We start from the raw sequence: 20,297 nt of genomic DNA on the forward strand, positions 1-20,297 counted from the left end.
TTTGTAGTTTTGTTTTCCCTCTTTCTGTGTGTAGGGAAACATTTTTGCCAAGCCGCAGCTCACCTTGTTTCAGGGACAGGAATAAGGAGTGAGCAAACTATGTTGTTCCCCATGCTTCCCTGTGGTGTTCCAAAGGCATTTATTTAACAACACAATGAATTTCGATTTGTACATTTAAGATGGCCCATCTGTTTTCTGTTCTGGGGGGCAGAGGAGTGTGTGGAAAGGGAATCGCTTTGATGAAGGGATGAGCCCATTGTATATTGACTGCTCCCCAGAAGTGTCCTGTTCATATACATGGCAGGATTGAGGAGTGAGTGACAGCGCTGGAGAAAGTCCTCAGAAAGGTGAAGGGTAGCTGTGTCCAGGTTGACCCCGGTCACAGGGCAGCTGTCCAGGGTTGTGCTGAACTTGATTACACTGCATGCTCTCTGGCAGAGCACAATGCAGACTCCTCATTCAGCTCCTCCCTTTCTCTTCAGTAGGTGACAATAGGAGGAGAGATCCTTCTTCTGTCAGTCTTCCTCGTGCTGCCTGGGTGAATGGATTTAAAGGAGGAGTGTGAAAGGTCATCAGAGAGGGGACAGGGTAAACTGCTAAGGAGTTAAATATTTTCATTTCGCTAGATGAGCTTTATTGTGAAGTGTAATACTGAAAATGTATTCACACAACTGTGAAAATCAGATGGAATATTTTGTTCTTTGTACGATAAGGGAAAATATTTTTTTTCTTCTATGTGACTATAACTACATGATGAAGTAGAAGGAATCTAGTATGATTGTGCTCCTGTTTCAGCTTGGAGAGAAAAGAGAACTGTATGTTTGCAGTGTTGCTAAATTACAACATAAAAAACCTAGAACTAAGTGGTTTGTAAGACCCCATGCCCTGATGAGTAAAAGTTCCTGTGTGTTCCTGTGAAATTACATTTCAGCAGTTTTGTTTTCGTTTTCTCGCTTCTGTGTACTGTGTGATCCTCTTTATTTTCTGACCAGTCTGTATGTATTACAATATATTCCCATCACTTTAGTTTGATCAAGAAGAAGGGTGAAAGGGAAACGGGTCAGAAAAACGGGGTAGTATGTGCATGTGGTATTTCTAGACACAATCAGCCTCTCCTGCCTTAAATCTAGAGGGTGATAATATGTGAACATGGGGTTCCTGTGTAAACTTAGGAGGCCGCCTGACTGCTTTCTTTTTTTCGTTCTCATTACATGACTTGCAGTACATAGCATTTGCTGTATAAAAACCATTTAGCTAAATAACTCCAAATGTGATGGTATTCTAGTGATACTATTAACACCAGACACACTGTTACTGCGTGTACCAATTCTCTGCACGGCCTCCATTTTATCATTAAAAGACTTGTCAGATTTAACGAACAGCCCAAGTTCATTGCAACTCGCACGTTGCTCTGATAGTTTTTGGGGCTTCAGTTGTTTATCAACTGTTTGACTTAATGCAACCTTCCAGGTTGTAGAGCTACTTTATACACTGGCATCACGTCATCCCATGCTTGACAAAATGGTCATTGTAACACTAGCTGCTGCTTTTCATAAACGTTTTGCCTAGTAACTTCAAAGTTGATGTCATTCTGGTGTCAATGCAATTAAAGGACGTCTAACTTCCAATTTATTCTTTTGGCATCATGCATCCTCTGTCCACAAACTGCTACTGGGTTTGACAAGCTATCTCAAGCAAGTATTCTAACTGCAATTAAGATGTCTAAGTGGTCCTTACATAAAGTAGTGGCTATTGTGTTTATAAAAAACCTATCATTTTATTAAAACCACAGTATGTTCTACTACCCTTAAAGAGAAACAGTTTCTTAAAATCAAGAAGCAGGACGATTGTTTATTTGGAATTGGTTTTGTATATTTTTCAATGTATTCATGTCTTTCCAAGTCAGGTGGTCACAAATAGAGAGGTAGTTGATTATGTCTATCAGACTGATGTGTAAGGTTTTGGCACATGCAGCGTTCAGGACTGGTGAACAGAAAACAATAAACAGCATGCGGAAGTCGCAAGATGAAAGCGGTGCAGTCGGGTGGCCTTAACGTTGTTAACAGCAAGGGAAAAAAAGCTGTTTAAAATCTTTAGAAATCAAGAAGCAGAATAGCTATTCTCTGTCTTTGAAAGCCTTCAAAGTGCTCCCTTTAAAACAATTTCCTGAATGACTCCTCTTTAGTGGAGTCACAGAGCTTGATCTCCCCCTGGGAGTGAAGAGTTCTTAAAAGATCAGCTTATTTCTTAAGCTAATAATTGCTTTAGCTTTTGTCAATGTTCATTCTTTGTGTACACTCCAATGTGCACCTTTCCCAAGTGGACGGTGATGGATAAACTGTCAACGAAACTTTCCAAGACCCTTTTTTAATATAAAGTGCAGTCTGTGGATGTATCCTTTCAACCCCCAGCCCCCCTGTCCTATTCACTATTTTTAAGGCTTTTGGAACCCTGGTGGTTGTGAAGGCTGAGAGGTCAGGGGCTATCAGGGACTATATAGAGCTCAGGACATCCTATTAACACATCCTCCTGTCTGTGCTGTAGCACATGGAAACCATCTGCTTTAAGACATCACTCTTCTTAATCCCTCCACTACTACATTGATAGGGCATCACCTGCAGAGAAAGGGTCAGACTGATCAGAAGAAGTCCCACCTCCCTCACAGTTTGGAGGTACTGACCCATAGACCTTCTTAAAATGCCCCAACACGATGATAAGTTGCTCCACTACAGGTGGTAACAGCTGCCAGAAGTTCAGCAGCTTGTTTTGTGGAGCTTAATATGTAGTTTGTTTAAAGTTTTATATCGATTTACATTACATAAAAGTAGCCATCGTATTTGTCTCCCTAAGGTATACTAATGCTTATTCAAATAGGGTTTTATATAGGGAGTTCTTGAATTGCCATGTCACAGTGACCCGTCTCTGACTGAGGCTGAAGACGAACCACATGTGCATGTCTGATAAACTGGCTTCTGTTTCAGCTTATTTTTTCAGATTTTTTTTACCTCTGCCAATTTATGTGTAATCTTCATTTAAATGATATGAAGTGTTTAATAGTCATCTCTATTGATTTGCACCATCAGTTTGTCATTGAAAAAATTGTGATATCTGGAGCATAATTTACATCAGTCAGGTTAATTTACTTTCCATTTTGAAATAACTGAGAAGCACTGAGGTGTATGAGTTTGTGCTGATCGAGTGAAGCTAAAATCCTTTTCCCAAGCTTGGTGTGAAAATGGTTTTCTGAAACTGAAGTGATGTCAACCTTTGTGAATTCAATGAATTAGGTGCATGAATATGCAATATGCAAACCTCTCAGTTTAGGATCTAGCAGTTGGTTGAAAACTTGCTCTGTTGTGACCCTACTTGGGTGGCTGTGGTGAGAAAGGTTTGCCCATATTGCCAAAGGCAGCCAGGGGTGACCGTAGAGGTAATGACTGAATTCAGTAACGGTAAGTAATGAGTTTATTACAGACATTAATTGCACCTCTGTAGTACATATGTAAAGCTGGGCATGGAGTTTGAATCTGACTGATATCTGGTATTCTTATGGAAGTATGAAAGCTGTATTTGAGTTTGTAATGTTGGCACTTAAGTCTGATTCATTTTGCAGATTTCTAATTGCAGAGTCCATGAAACAGTAGTTATAAACATAGAAATACTATTCCTACTGTTTCTGATGCTAAAAGTATTTTACATTAATGTAATGTGTTCTGCAAAATACAGACTAGCTATTTTAAACAGGTCTGTCTCCAAAGAGAAATGCAGGTTTTCTCAACCCTGAGCCTCCAATTAATATACTTTTGCTAGTGATCTCTGGAAGGTTATAGAAACCTAGTTTTTCTTAACAAGCTTTGCTGTCATTATAAATATATACTTTCTAGTAAAGTAGGAAAATGTCTGTAATCAATCCCTTTTAGTGTGTTGTATGTTTCATCTGACAACTTAAGTCTCTATTGATTAACCATTACTTTGTTAGATAATCTCTTGTCACTGGGGCATGGTAAAAAATTAACCTATTTTTAAAATGCTTTTATGCTTGTAGTGCTGTCAATTCAAAAACTACTTTTGCATAAGATGGTAGGATTCATAGAGATGATAGGTTTCATATTTTATCCCTTTCATTGCTGCATTGTAAGCGATCAATGAAAGTACCGTTTTTCAAGTACTTTGGTTATGTACATTAATATATAGGGTTTTGGGATATTCCCATAAATGTTGCATTGCATTTGACGTCTCCAGCATCTGACTTTTTGCATTTTATTCACAAAGGAATCCACATGGGAGTACAAAAACAGTAAAATATACATTTGTTCCAAAGTCAGCAAAGGGAAAGATTTTCAATTCAATTAAACTTTGTCATTATACTTACACAGGTGCATAGTATAGTGAAAAGTTTCTCATTAGTCACTCAGGTGCAGTATATAAATAGAACAGAAGATAAGACAATAGACAGTAACACAATAACAGTGTAATAACATAACGTGTTGAATGCAGATGACCAGAATGTTATAAATGATAACATTCCCCCAGATACTGTAAAGCCCACCAGTGCGCATGGCTTAAATAATCTGGGTATATAACTAAAGAGTAGGATTGTTTAATTGAAAATTAGCTGTGTGGTATGGTCTTGCCTTGATGCTTATCACTCTTGTTCCTGTTAAATTCACGCTTGCTTTCCTCTTGAAGGATCCCAAGTTCAGTAAAATCAAAGGAAGCTAAAATGTCGAAGTAATCTGATTTACTGACCTCATTTAAATTCTAATTTAATTACACAACGGCATGGACAGTGTAAGGGAACTGTTCTCATTTGTTTGCTAGGAGCAAAAACAATTTTTTTGTTCTTGACAAGCTAGAAGTCAGCCTCTCCCTAGAGGAAGTCGTCGGGGTCTTGACAAACCCAGTAGCACTTCTTAATTTCACTCATTGTACTAATCCAACCTAACCTGTGGCCATGTAGTGGTGTGCGGGAGAAAATGAGTGTGGAATGAGCACTGCGGCTCTGCCCAGCGATGCATGTCGGATAGCCTGCTTGAAGAAATCTCAGTGGCTTGGAAGGGCCGGCGATCAATCCGCCTCGTTCTGGCGCGGTACTTAATGCGCAGACAGTGCAATTGGCGGGGCTGTAATTGCGTTGTTAGGGGCCAAAAAACAAGCCTGCCTCTCCAAGAGACAGCTGGCAAGGAGAGAGAGAGAGGCATGTTGTTAGGAGAGAGAGAGTGAGGCAAGGCAAATAAAATTACTGCTAGGGTTGTGAGATCGGCGGGAGCTCTGCCTGCCTAATCTCACCGATGGGAGCAAGCGGCTGTTGTAATCCAATTATAGCAGCATAAGCAATTTGTTAGACACTCCGCATAATGTAACAATTTCCCAATAAACTCTGACTTGTAATAACGTTGTTGAGTGTGTGCATAAATCTAGGGGAATGGAAGTGGGGTTGGAGTGTGCAGCTGGGGGCATGTAATTGGCAGCATCAGCGGATTCTGTTTATTTTGGCCATTCCAGTACAGGAATTTTAAGTGGTTTTGTGCACCATTTCACGGAAGCTGCTGAAAAAATATAAATATTCATATGTCCTGACCTGTTACTTACGAGTTATATTACTGCTATTTTATTCTCATAAATATCTAGCCTGTAACCAAATCAAATTGCCCATAAACCTTGACCAACTTCACTTCCTAACATCTGATGACATCAATTCTATATATCATAAATAACATTGTGATTTTTGCCTCATCGTCTCCCTTTCCTTGCAGCATGCACGCAATTCTCAAAGGGCTTTCACTGTTTTGTTTTTGTTTTGATTTATAATTGAACATCAGTTACAAACCGGCATCGTTAACACTAGTTTGATTATGATGTTTATACTGATTGGTGCTGCCAATGAAGTGCAAACTCATCCATTATTTAAAAAATGTTTGGCAAAGTATTGGATTGGGGACCGAGGTCTGTCGGTTTCAGATTGAGTTATGTAGAGCATTGGGGGAAAGACCATTACCATGTGTTTGAAGGGAAAATATTTCAGCCTTTTTTTTTCACGTCAATAGATTAAGATTGAGGAAAGCCTTTCCCTTATTCTCCTTTTGGCTCATAACAGCTTGACCAGTTTCTTATAAATGGCTGGAAAAAAATCAATGGCTCCCAGGGAGTAGGTGCTGCAGTGTATTAATGTGATACATTGATGTGCTGATCTGGGACCGGAATTCAGCACAGCCTAACCAGACTTTTCACATCATTCTGATCCAGCAGCTGTGTAGATACCATGTGAAACAGACATATGAAATAGGCTGGCACTTCAACACTTCAAAAAAAAAAAAAGCATTACCTTTGGATAAATGAGCAGCCAGCATACCAGGTCATGGAAACAGGATGGGGTTAATGAAATGGGACCAGCAGGGGTGGGAGGGGGCTGTATTGGTGGCCCAGTTTGTAGCACACTTTCCTTCAGGGCAGGAGGTCACATGTTTAAATCCTGCTGAGGGAGTAAGAACGAATGGATGAATTCCATATACCAAAAGTGCCTAGCCATCAGACTTTTAAACTTTGCAGAGTTTAAAGGTTTGTTGTCAGTGTTTCTTAGTAACTTTTATATTTTTGCCTGTGTAATACAGCACCCGGCCTATTAATATATTTTTTGCTCACAGCACTTGAAATTTTTGCTAAGGCAAGCTACATTAAATTGATAATCCTCTAGGAGACCAATGTAGTAGCATTAGAGAATTTGGATGTTTCCTACAAGTCAACCTCAATTCTTCTACCTTGTACTCCTGCAGTGCTGACCTTGCCAAAATACTTCACCCTGATGGAGCCACAGGGATTGTAATAAAGTTTTAAGGATGCGATCCAGATCTTCGATTGATTAAATTGTTAATCCCACACCACCATTCCCTCCTCCTTGCTCTTGCTAATGAAACGAGCACCATTGACGCTAATGGACAGGCAGCCCGTAATGGGGATCCATCATTATTACCCCTCTCCGATCATTTGCAAATGTTTTAGCCATGCTTTGCAATCCGCTATCTACTCCTGTGTTTTGAATTGTGCTGTGTAAGCAGAATAACTCACAACATGTAGTGGTATACTGTGTTTATCTTGCTCATGAGCTTTTATAATGTTTTCCTATTTGGAGCTGCTCAAAATAAGGATTGCTCTCAGAGCTGGAAGGGGTTCTGTCCCACAGGAGGTCATTAAATATTAACTACTTGTGTAAAGTTAATATCAGTAACTACTGCAGTCTGTGCATTAAAAAGTATTGTTAGGTGTGTAGATGAAAGATTCTGTGAATGACAAAGGTGTAGAATGTACTAGGACTACACAGGAACATGTGTATCTTTTGGGGGATGTTGGGGGGTAAAAAAGCTTTTAGCTAAGTAAAATCTCTTAAGAAAATAAGTATATGTAAGGATTGTGGATATGATCTGTGTAAATGTAATGAAATTACAAAAAAAATACAAACAAGAAAAGCTGTCATAGTGTTTTTCCAAGGCTTGATAGTTGAAAAAAATAGGGCTTTTGTTTTGAATTTAATTAGCTTATTGTTACGTTTCACTTCTTTCCTTTTAACCAAGTGTTCTGAAAAACTGTGATGAAAAGGTTAAGCAGGTGCTGTAGGAAAAAATATAAATGTGTAGTTTTTTTTTTATTTCTTGATCCTTCGAAGTAGAAGTAATTAGATGCTATATCACTGCAACGAAGAAGAGATGGCAAACCTGATTAGGATGTTTGCATCTGATGTTTCAACTCACTGCGATACTCTTCATAAAAAGCACTCAGTGTCTGTTTATAACTAATGGCTGATTTTCATGGCCTTGACAGTGAGCTGTGTGTGTTATTTTGTCCTGATATTGTAATAATAATGAGAGCAAATTAGAACAATCAATTTACACAGATAGTTCTTGATTGGAGAAGATGGGCAATATGGCAGTGGGTAATCCATCTTCAGACTCCTGTCACATTAATGTAAGTGCTTCAGACAGGGTGGGCTGGGCGAGGGAAGCAGCAGCCAATTGGAAGGCTATGAAGACAAACACATGGGGGTATCATTCTGTGATCAACCGTTTAATTAGCAGAACCAGAGACAGATAGAATGATGTATGTGGCTTCACAGCTGCTGCCTGCTTTAACCCCTTCAGAGACCCGCCTTTTCATACCTTTTATTTAACAACACTGAAATCATTGCTCAGCTCACACAAAGGTGAATTTTCCACAGCCCCCTCTTTTTTTAGAAGAGCCACTCTTTGTACCTGGACATTTCTTTAAAATTCTGACATTTAATATGTCCTAGCAATGCAGAAGAGACTAATTGCTGTATGCTGCAGTCTGGTGTTATTTTAAGGAATTATTCCTTTTCTTTGTCACACGATTACCTGTTCCTAGATTCAGGTCCACAATGATAACATAATCTTCATACCAGAGCCAAATGAAATTCCTGACACTTGTCATAAAATAAATCTGTCATTAAGGGTGCAAGATTAAAGGGTATGTTGCTTTTAAAACACTCCTCTAGGTTCAGTGCATTCTCATCCCTTTCGCCTGGAAACCAGATTCCTCTTCCAAAGTGAGTAGAGATCTAAAAACCTAAGACCACTATAGAAAATGTCCCACCCACCCTACTGTAGAATATTCTTGCAGTCAGTGGCTATTTTTAAAATGGTTTCTCACTTTTCTTTTTTTACAAGGATTAAACTGAATGAAACACCCCCAGTTGTAAGAATGGAGTTCCACTTTTTGCAGAATATCTGTCGAAGTTGGCACAGGCTGGCATGAAATAGAGATGTCTGTATTATAGGGCATAGTAGTTCAGGTGGGTAGGTACATCAGCATGCGTAGGCTGCAAAGGAACAAGTGATAGGTTAATTCCATGTTGAAAAGAGAAGAAAGAAAACATTTCGGCTGTGGAGCCTTCTTTGGCTCTGAGCCGAAATGTTTTCTTTCTTCTCTTTTCAGCATTGAATAAACCTATTGCTCGTTCCCTTATAGGGCATAGTACATTTTCTAGACACATAGGATGCCCTTCTTATTTTATATGCATAATTTCCTGGTAGGTTTTTTTAACTTGCAGTTTACAAATGTTTGTCTTAGTCATTTTTGTATTTTAATGTAAAGAATAGGAGCTTGGAGCTTGTCCTAAAAGTAATACAGTATTCCAAACAGTTTATCAGCTAGGGGGAGTGCCTGTCCAGGAAGCTGAGGTAATGAAATTATCCCCTAAGAAATGAGTTGGGCTCAGTCTTGAGGATATGAAATTGTTGTTGGAATGAAGTATTGCTACTATATAGTGTAGGTTTCCATATCTGCCAAAATAAATTGTTTGGTGTCACTTAATTTGCTGTGAGTCTTTGTCTTTAAAAAAGACAAGCCTCGGATGTAATTAATAACCAGGGACCAACAAAAAAGTCCAAAAATTGGCGTGTTTTACACAAGCCACATGGAATATCAATATCATGTCAAAGCCAAAAACAGAATTACCTGAAATGTGCTGCTAAATCAAAAGTTTGGATTTCAATATATGGTGGTTTCTCTTTTATCTGATGATAGCCAATTTGTATTGTATTTTAACAAGCTACTCTCACTATTCTTGTGGTAAAGATAGTACTTTTGAGACTTAGAGTAACAAACTTATTAATGGTGTGAGGTTAAACTTGTAATTATCATTGGAGTAATCATAACTGATCAGTTACCCCACTCAGATTTGCCAGTAGTTTTGGAAATGGCATAGGTAAAGCTGAGTGTGTTTGCAATTTCAGCACCCTTAAGGACTTCTGCTGCTGACATATATCCAATTATGAGAACGTAAGATTGTTTTTGTTGTTTTAGTTTTCTGTCATTGGGGGGGGAAGAAAAAAGAAAAACAGCCTTTCTGTACTGTCAGCCTTTTACTGTCAGAAGCTCGCCTATTATATTTATCTTACAATTTGCCATGGGGTGAAGTTATTAAGTTTCAGCAGTAGCCATCGATCAAATTCACACTTAACGCGATAAAGTGTCTGCCACTCTCTTTGCAATCGCAGGGAGACGATGATCTCTTTCGGTAATTAACTAAATGAGGAAGTTAAATCTTGCTCAGGAGGTTTGAGAGATGAGGAGAGAGAAGAGATTGTCAGTGTCTCCTTGGAAATGAGAAGCTGTTTTCCGCACTCCCAAAGCTGCAGCTCTGTCATATTTTACACCAGCACAGGGAAAAACGTCTTGTAATTAGTGCTGTCATTGAGCTGCTTTTTTTTATAACATCCCCTCCCTCCTCAACAGTTGCAGATTCAAATAATTCATCACATTAGGCAGATATGGTTTGTTTCTAAAATGATTAGCAAAATTATGTCAGGGAATTAAAACGGCAAGTTGAATACTTGCAAGCTCAATTGTGAATAGCGAAAGACGTCATTGATGCCTTTGGGATTATGTTCTTTGAAGAGAAGCTCTGTTGTATTTAACTGTAGGTGAATTACTGAATTCAAGCATCTTGTGATACTTGTACCTTCTGATTGCCACTACAAAGAAAACACTCTAAATTCTCTCAGATCGGTTAGCTGACTGGATCTTATTTTATCACTGATATTTGCCTGCATTTCACTTAAAGTGGGTGGATCATTTTTTGTGAGGTTTAAGGTAATGCTGATGACAAAGTCAAACTGACAGTGCAGTGAAATTGAAAATATGCCAAAAAGTAAAAACTACCCTGGATTTCCACTTGACTTACTGTACTTTACAGTCTAAGGAAACCTGTTTAGTGAGGATGCAAGCTGGTTTTAGCCTTATTTGTATCTATGAAATGGTGGCTTGACTCACATGTTTGAGAGCTGATGATCAGAAAATGATTCAGGCAAATACAATTTATAAGCTGAGTCAAATACCATTAAAAGGTTCCTAGAAACAGTCTACATTGTGTTTCATCATCATGTGAATAGATTAAAAATCTGTTGCATCATCTGAAGCTTCCTTGCTTGTCTTGGAAAACCTATCTACCTTTTTTCCCTTCTAAAAATTATGGACATATTTACTGCATTGTGATCCAAGTCACGAGTGTCTAATCTAAAGTGTTTGGCAAGATGGGTTGTCTGATTTAATTAATGTATAAGTGTACTATATGTTCTTTCTGGTTTACATTTTTTGTTCGAATTTTCTATTCCAGACTAAACTTGCCAATGGTACGTCAAGCATGATCGTCCCCAAACAGAGGAAGCTATCTGCCAACTATGAGAAGGAGAAGGAGCTGTGTGTTAAATATTTTGACCAGTGGTCTGAATCAGACCAGGTGGAGTTTGTTGAGCACCTCATTTCCCGGATGTGCCACTATCAGCATGGCCACATCAACTCGTACTTGAAGCCAATGCTGCAGAGGGACTTCATCACTGCACTACCAGGTACTATAGAAGCTAACAAATAGGCATATTTGTTCATTGGAACTTTCTTTTTTTATTTTCTTTAGCGTAGCTCTGTCTCCTCCCTAGTCATTGCATAATCACTCAGTTTGTAATTAACTGGAAAATTGTCCCGGAATTCCTTTAGATTAAGACATGTGATAGAGTGAAAGGATTTCATTTTGTAGCATTGTGTGTCAGAATACAAGATCAAGAACTTTAATAAATGCAGAACTGTCTTGTTTCATTCTCATTGTCAGATTCTTAGCTAGGATGCAAGCCAGCAGTTTTCTACACATGCTGTTTACAGATGAGAATTCACCATTCACCATTTATTTTCCAGCTTCGGTAGTGACCACAAGTGTTTTTGTACATCTTATTGTGACTTCATGAATACAATTTCAAGTAAATCATAAAATGGTATCACAAAGTTAAATGAAAGGCAGCAGTATAAAAATTTGCCTAGGTAATATGTAGGAAAGAGAAACTCGGGAGGGTTGAGTGAAGAACATTACAAGAAAATAAAGGAAGCTCGGATCAACCCTGCATTCATTGTATCCAGAAATGTTAAGGAACAGGAGAAATGTAATGTGCCTTTGTGTAATGAAGACTGTGTAATGAATGGAGAGAGCACTGTCACGTGTTTTCGAAGGAGAATCTAATCTATATGAATGATTGTCTTTTTGTTTGTCCATGTGTCTGTAGGAGGAGAGGCTATAAGTTACAATGTTCCCTCTGGATTTATATTGATTTTTTTTTCCGTTGTTCCTTGCTCTTTTTTTGTTAGACTATTTTCTTTTATTATGGGGGGGGGAAATGTTGCAACTATTGAAGTGTCATATTTTAGGTCAGGACCTATAAATAACTCTAGGTTTTGTTACCATGTGAGGCCAGCTAACTTCTGTCTTCCCTTAAACTGTAAATGAAATAAGCAGAAACATGATTTTCATTAAAAACATAGGAGAATGTTTGTCATGTTTGAGTACGAATGAGCTTGTTTTAGTAAATGGTTAGTTTATTTGGCCCTGATTTGAGAAGTGATTTAGAATAGTTTCTGTGACCTAAAAAGGGTTAGAATGTTTTATTTATGTATGTTCCCAGTAGTGATTTCTCAGTTTAACCTACATTAAGGGATACTCAAGGGACTTTGAGCATATGGTCACTTTTAACACAAGTGGTCTCCTTTTTTTTTTCTCTGACATGCATGTTTTAAATGCACTGTAAATGACTGAAGAAAATATTATGTTAACTACAGAGTTAATGTGTGAATTGCTAGCTTCTATTACTTGTTAAAATGTTAATCTTTTAAAAAGTTAAATTTGATGATGGAGCATTGTTTCTTTGAGATGTCTTTTGTTTTGCAGTTCTGTCAGCAACAGTTTTTTTCATACATATGAAAATGTTCCACATTGGTGATGTTATATACAGTATGGGGGTTGTTCTGTTACGCTAGAATTGAGGATCCTGTTTGCATTAGACAAGTGGTCATTCATACTTTAAATATCCTTGGCAGGAAAGTAAAGTAGTCTCTTGGCAGATTACTTTACTTTCCTGCCAAAGGTTGGCAGGTTACGTTAACAAGTTTGACTGTAATGGTAAAATGAATAAGCTAACTAGTTTGAATGTAAATGTAGCTTTTATTATTGTATTAATAGTTGTCTATAGGCAGGCAGTTCTACTTTACTGGGTGTAAAGTTTTTGTGCCTCTTTTATACTTTGATAGACATCTTATTCTGTGTCATCTCATTTCTAATAGATAAACTAATAGTAATTCGAATTGAGTGAGCACAAGAGACTTGTCAATTTTGTTGAATCACATGTTTATAGAGAAGGTGAATTGTTCATGGATATGATAATATAACATTATCTTGAGCAGCAGTTCCTGATCTCTGCCAACTTGCACATCACATCTTCTCACTTGACTGCATTGTTTGTACTGACGTTTAAGGGGAATCGCACACGGATCTGGTAAAAACCAGTACCCACCATATTTTTGAAGATAAGTCACACATGGAAACCACCATTTTAAACATTATAACCTAAAGTACCTCCAGTATATATGTATGTACACAGATGACATACTATATCACATTAAAAATCTGATGCTTGAATTATGAAACATTGAAAAATATGATCATATTTTCTACCAGCATCTACTAGCACAGCCAGGGGGATCATAACTTCTTTACCGATTTTGAACTCAGTTCTGTTCAGTGAAGAGCAGTTTCTTCAAGGTCCTGTTTGCCCGAATCATCATGGATCCTTTTTTCTTTTGGTGTGCCCGACATCAGCCACTTTGCCATTGTATTTTGACTTGTATAGTAATTTGTTTTCAGTAACAAATTTGGTGTGATGCCTGAGCTAAAATAAGAAAAACTAAAAAAAAAAAATTAATCTTGCATCAACCACCCTGTCTCAGCATTGACATTTATGTCTGTATCGCCATCTTTTTAACATTCCACAAATTGCTGAAAAAAAGTTCCCTGTTAGAGTTTGTGTTGTAGGCTGCATGCATACCACTGAGGGGCTGTCAGACTCTAAATCCTTGACCTAAAGTACCCAATTGTTAAACTAAGAGTACACATTGTTCTGGTTTGACAATACCTTCATAAAGTATGTTAAGGAATTATAGTGTTTGACATGGATGTATTAAAAATCCTATTTTTAAACTGCTCAAATGACATTATGGTGTTTCTGAGTTATAACTAGTTATAATACTAATTATAATAGTTCCAGAACCATTTCATGGTAAATGCTTTACTAAGGAGACACAGCTTGATTGTTTAGAACAGGATGAACTGTAAGCACCATTTTTATGAGTGTAGTATAGATGTCTGCTACATTAGTCATCGTTGTTCTGCATGAGTAGCATGATGCATGAAGTGTAATTGATTTCTACAAAGTGGCATGGTGCCACAGATATTTCCCATTGATAAAAGTCAGATGATGGCTTCTTTGACCAGTGTGCCTGTCAGCTAACACGTGATTGAGACCCGCCAAAGCCTAATTCATTCTTCTACATTTCAGTGCTTCTGCGCTACTGCAACTACGAGGCCCTCTGTGGTTGAAGAACATGAGGTTTCGGATTCATGTTCTTGACTGAAGTTGTAAAAACCTTCAAATTCCGTCTGAAAAAAGCCTTAATATTTTGAGTTGGTTTGCAAAGGTTTAAGATGTGCTTGATGTAAACATCTTGTTCCTACAAGAAACCTAAAGGGGTTTTACAAATGTCGTATACACATTTTTAGACCAAAGGCAAAAAAAGTAGCCTTTTCAGTTAACGAAATCATATGAAACATGACACTTCAGACCCTTGTGATCTGTTATAGGCTCACAGGATAAAAAGGACTATAGTATGAAGACAATCCAACTCCTTAAAAGCAACACTTAAAATTCATGATTATTAAGTTCATTGGGATCCAAAGCTAATCAAAACTCATGTACAGTGTTTCTGAACTAATTCGTCACAACCAAGCGTAAGAATACAGAACAGAAAGGCAGCTGATGACCTGCTCAACATAAAAGGAATTAAACATGACTGTTGCCTTGCGTTGTAGACATGACTTTTGTACATTAAGAAAGTGATCCCATTTACAGAGAGGGGATATGGACATTGCACATTGTGTTTTTGTGTGCAATCTGGGTGACTAGTACTTGTGGCTGGTTTTGTTGTGACACAGGGCACCTTTGTCCCCTTGCATTTTTGTGAGCTATTCAAGTGATTTTTGAACCATGTTGTATAAAATCATGAGATTTTCCACAGTCTGTGCTGCACAAGATCCAGATGGCCTCAAGCATGGTAGTGCATGTGTCTTTTCCCTTTCCTTCTGTGTTCTGCTGTCTGCTGTATTGCAAGAAGAGACTTTCCACTGGTCATTTGTTCACTTAGTTGACTTCTTCAGATATGCCAGGAGGTGTATTTGGGGAAAAAAATGAATGGATACAGTATAATTAAGCTTGTTGTCTGTAATATTGCCTTAGGAAATGACCCATCTGGGAAGGATTGAGGTGGAAGGGCAGCAGATTGGGGAATGTTTCAGTTGGTCTTGATTTAGGCAATGCGTTTGCTGTTCTTTGTTTTTCAGCACGAGGCTTGGATCACATTGCAGAGAATATCTTATCCTACCTTGATGCCAGGTCATTGTGTTCAGCGGAGCTGGTGTGCAAGGAGTGGTACAGAGTTACCTCGGATGGCATGCTATGGAAGAAGCTGATTGAGAGGATGGTCAGAACAGACTCTCTGTGGAGAGGACTAGCAGAGAGAAGAGGATGGTAAGGCAAGGCACTATCAGGCTTTATGAAGCAGAAATTAATTTAGGCACATCCTGTATAGCACATTCCAGTGTGCTGGATGGATCTTCTAACCTGCAGTGATGTATGAATATTCAAATACTGATTGTGCCACAGTGTTACTTCAGAATTGCTTTATTGAAGACTGATTATGGTTACAAAGTGGCTGAAATATTCTTGACTAGCCTTGAGTTGAGATTTGTCATTTTTTGCATTCAGGGGGGTAACATTGAGAGCCGTGTACATCTCGCACTTACATCTGTTTAAAAATCACAGCTGGAAAAGAAGCATTTGTAATGACAGGGCTACTTGATCTGTATTTTTAGTCCCATTGGGTAATGCCAAAGGAGACATAAAGCAGTTTTGATTCCACAAATTCCAAAGGTTGAAAAACTGAAGACTGTTTTTAATGATAATCTTTTCCATGTGCAAAACACATTCTTGTCATAGTTTACTTGATTTCTTGTGTGAGGTACTTTAGAGCTTTGTTTTTGTATTGCAAATTTAATGCTATGAATTCAGTATCTGAGAAGAGTGCTCTTAGAAAAGGTCTTAAAGGATTTGTTTGAGCACAGTGTTCCTGATAGCACTTTTTTACCGTGATGGATATGTAAGAGGATCATTGGGTATGTGACAGTAGCTGTAATACTGATGCTTTGCACATGATCACCATTTTCAAGAATTTTATAATCAAATAACTATGTCCAATATCAACAAGAATCTCACTGGATTCGATGGATTGGCTTTATAATCTGCATTTTAACATCCATACTGAAGCTTTGCCATTTTTTACACTTAATTACAGCTCTTTTTCCAGACATTATAGGTCAAAAATGCAAAAAAAAGCAAAAGTTGTGAAAGCAAAGTACTAAAGCAAGCAAATTAGTTCAGCAAATTTACTTTCACTCACTCTTTCGTAGTGTGTTTAGAAATGACCACCATAATTTACTCTTCTGAATTTTGCAACCAGTTAATTTTGTACGTTTTTTTTTACGTTTATTACTTTAATTTAACAGTGTATTATATTTTTCTTAAAGGAGCACAATTTAATTATGTATGTATGTCCTGTTAAACTTCTGAAGAGCCCAACAAGTGTTTTTTAAAAATGTTCACTATTGAGGTTATTTAGTGCTTATGCAACAGTCAAATATATAACAGTCACATAATCAATTAAATTGGTGCCAAAAGATTAACTCGATCCTAAATCCATTTGCTTTTTCTAAATGCAAACATAGTGTTTCTTTTAATGCCAAGTATATAAATGTTATTGTGAGGGCTGTCTCCAGTGTGATTAGTGTATTTGCTAAATTTCTGATTAAAAGTTCTCATGCTAAATTACTGTTAAAAACAGAAAAGTTGATCATATTTTAAATCACAACAGTGACTTTATGGAAATACTATATGAATGAGTTCTAATTTACATCATATTTGGCTTTTCAACATAGCTAAACATCAGATTTGCTATTAACTGTAGGAGAGTGTCTAAGTTATTTTTTTTGTAGTCTACTACAATCTATATAGAATTTAAACATCTGTTACTGAAACATGTTTTGTGAATGCCTGTATATGTGAAATTGAGTTTTTATTAGAATATTACATTTTACATTGACCATTTTACATTGGAAATTCAGCCACTGTTACCCATTATTGGTGCAGAAATGGTCTGATGTGAATTTATTATGCTTTCTTGCAATAGTTATACTGATAGATGCTGATTAGAACTGTTAATCACTTAAGACTTCATTGATAATTTTCATAATAATTATTCAGCAGTGTTAATCTTGGGCATTAATTTCCTTCAGTGTATATAATTCCAAGGGAGATATCTTCTGATTGAAGTATTCAAATTGCATGTTTTAAATTTGCATCCCAGTGCAGTAATTTTGTGGAGATGAGAAACAAAATAGCTATCTTGTATTTCTAAACAACATTCATTTGATTAAAAAAATCTTGAGCTTGATACTGCCCAGTCTGGAATTTGACCTCCCCCTTGAAATGGGTCTAAGAGATATTGCAAGGACTCCTGTGTAGCTCAACACACGAAGGAGCTCACTGAGCAGTTGATCTCTAGGATCCAGTCCCCACTACCTTGAGCCTAGGTCTGTCATGAGCCAGAGACTGGGGTTCTCCAGGAGGCAGTTCCAGATTGACAGTGCAGCTGGGGGAGAGTTGGGAGTAGTTGGACAAGACTCTCTCAGACTTGCCAGGCGCCTGCAGGCTGGCAGTGACATCAGTGAGAGGCGCGCTTCTCCTCAGCGCGGCCTCTTTTGTCAGGAGCTGTGGAGCTTGCAGTGCGTCAAAGGATGAATAGCTCCGCAGCTGGATGTGTTGGATGAGCATGTCCATTTGTCTCATTCTCTTCCTAGCAGTACAGAAGATGTTGCCAGACGAGTTTTGTTTTTAAAATCAGCTCATTCCAAATTGGTATTCAAAGAGTTTCATTATTATCCCTATGTGTGTGTGTGTCTGAAACAGGAAGAAACCAGTTAATGTTATATGTATAATCGTTGAAAATATTTTTGGTAGTTACCTTTAACATTAGAATAGCAAGATTCTTCTTCATAAAAGTCAGATGAAGAAGCTGTTGACCATTATTACATTTTATGAAATGAATGAATTAGCAGTCAAGCAGCATTGCAGTTGGTAAAGTTGTGTCCCCTGAAGAGAGGTCATCAAGCACCTACTTAAATAGACTGTGCCTTTCAGAAGGGAAAAGAACACACGGATTGTTAATATGTCAAGCCATTAAAGTTTCTTTCAAATACTTCAGAGAAGAGCTTTTTGATCAATCACATTGCAAAAAGGCTGACTATTGGCACAGTAATAATTGTTGGCTGTTTGTCAGATTTAAATTGTCTACATTTGGAGCAGATTTCCTTCATGCTGAATTGAGCACAAGGCTGCAGCAGTGCTGAAACAAGATGTAACAAGTCTTTTGTGATTTATTTCCTAGGGAAAATTAGTCATTATTTGCTTGTTTGTTTTTGTTCTTGTAGGGGCCAGTATCTTTTTAAAAATAAACCTCCAGATGGGACGACACCACCCAATTCCTTTTACAGAGCACTTTATCCTAAAATAATACAGGACATTGAAGTAAGAACTGCATATATACTCCAAATTGAGGTTTTACTTGTTTCTGTTGGGATTATAATTTAATGTACCTGCAATGTTTATTTCTTAATATTTCAAATTGTAACAGAACATGTAAGTTGTGTATTGTATTTATCTTCTTATACATTAGTAATGTTTAACAAAGCATTTATCTCAGTGTTTTCATTTTCTAATCCATAGTAACCAGCAAAACGTCAAAGGTACATAATTTCTGAAAGCTGGCCCTTTCAGAAAATGCATCACCTGCAGGATCATGTAGGAGCTGTAGCCTAGTACCTGAGTTTTTTAATATGAAACTTATCTTAAAATGAAGAACTAGGAAAGTAAGTAGACAGTGACTCCCTTCAAGGAATGGCAGTTGCAAGTTAAATGACATTTCATTCTCTGAACTGATTAAAAAGCTTTTCTTAATGTTGAGAAGAAATATTCTCTAACTTGGCCCATCTTTGAATTTTATGTTTTATCCTAAAAAGCTATCAGTTTGTCATTTTTTCTATGAAATGGCTGTTATATTTCCATTTAATGGAATTAATCCATACATAACTCTAAACTTAATCTTGGGATAGATGAGATTTCTCAGTTTTCCCTACAGACTGTGAGGGATTTGATAATAACATTAATAATTAAGTCCATGGTTCCTCTTTATGGCTTAAATGGGCATGCATCTGATGACAGTATTGTACAATCAGACCTTTAAGCTTCATGTTCTATTATAGTTATTAATGTAAAGCCATTACCTGTTAATATCTTGCCTTAGTTAGTCCTTACCTTATGTAGAGGCTCTGAGCAGTAAAAGCAGTAAAAACCTTTGTTGTTTTTTAGACAATAGAGTCCAATTGGAGATGTGGAAGACATAGTTTACAGCGCATCCACTGCCGCAGTGAAACCAGCAAAGGGGTCTATTGCCTTCAATATGATGATCAGAAGATTGTGAGCGGTCTTCGAGACAACACTATAAAGGCAAGTGTTCGTTCATGAATACTTCTGAACACGGGTTATGTAAATTTTCTTTTTTTGTTCTATTGTTTTTAACAATTACCTATCTTAGAAAGGTTTTTGCATTTTTGTTTTCCAGATTTGGGATAAGAATACATTAGAATGTAAGCGAGTTCTTACGGGACACACGGGCTCAGTGTTGTGTCTTCAATACGATGAGAGAGTGATCATCACTGGATCTTCAGATTCCACCGTCAGGTATGGGATATTTTTACCTTGCCTTCAGACTCATAAATCGTCTTTTTGCACTCATAAGTAACATGCTGCGATGGTATTATGAAAGACCATTTAAATTTTGATCCCCACGTCATCCAAGTATAATAGAAAAATATTTAGGTTTTTGCATAGTTTATGGATTTATGTTTTACTCCGAAAAAGAATATACAGGAGTCGAGAAAGTGCTTTAAATATTTTAATATTGCATCTATATTTCGTAAAATATTTTTCTCATTGATTTAGCATCAAGTAGCAGACACCACAGTGTTGATCAGCAGCATTTTAGAATTCTATTTTCTGGCAGCAAAATGAGATGATCAGAAGATA

At 37.4% G+C, this 20,297-nt stretch overlaps 1 protein-coding gene across 3 annotated transcripts in view; it reads left to right on the forward strand.

The window, feature by feature from the left end:
* Positions 1-20,297, forward strand: part of LOC148661632 (F-box/WD repeat-containing protein 1A) — a 43,076-nt gene that overhangs the window by 15,400 nt on the left and 7,379 nt on the right. For all 3 annotated transcript variants that reach the window (XM_088635649.1, XM_088635651.1, XM_088635650.1), the window contains 5 exons: positions 11,129-11,360; positions 15,443-15,629; positions 18,644-18,740; positions 19,581-19,718; positions 19,834-19,952. In XM_088635649.1, coding sequence (XP_088491775.1) covers positions 11,129-11,360; positions 15,443-15,629; positions 18,644-18,740; positions 19,581-19,718; positions 19,834-19,952 — 773 coding nt within the window. The remainder of the gene's footprint in view (positions 1-11,128; positions 11,361-15,442; positions 15,630-18,643; positions 18,741-19,580; positions 19,719-19,833; positions 19,953-20,297) is intronic.

Source organism: Lepisosteus platostomus, chromosome 6 (assembly GCF_059453375.1).
Source record: "Lepisosteus platostomus isolate fLepPlt1 chromosome 6, fLepPlt1.hap1, whole genome shotgun sequence".
In the NCBI taxonomy this organism is placed as follows: Eukaryota; Metazoa; Chordata; class Actinopteri; order Semionotiformes; family Lepisosteidae; genus Lepisosteus; species Lepisosteus platostomus.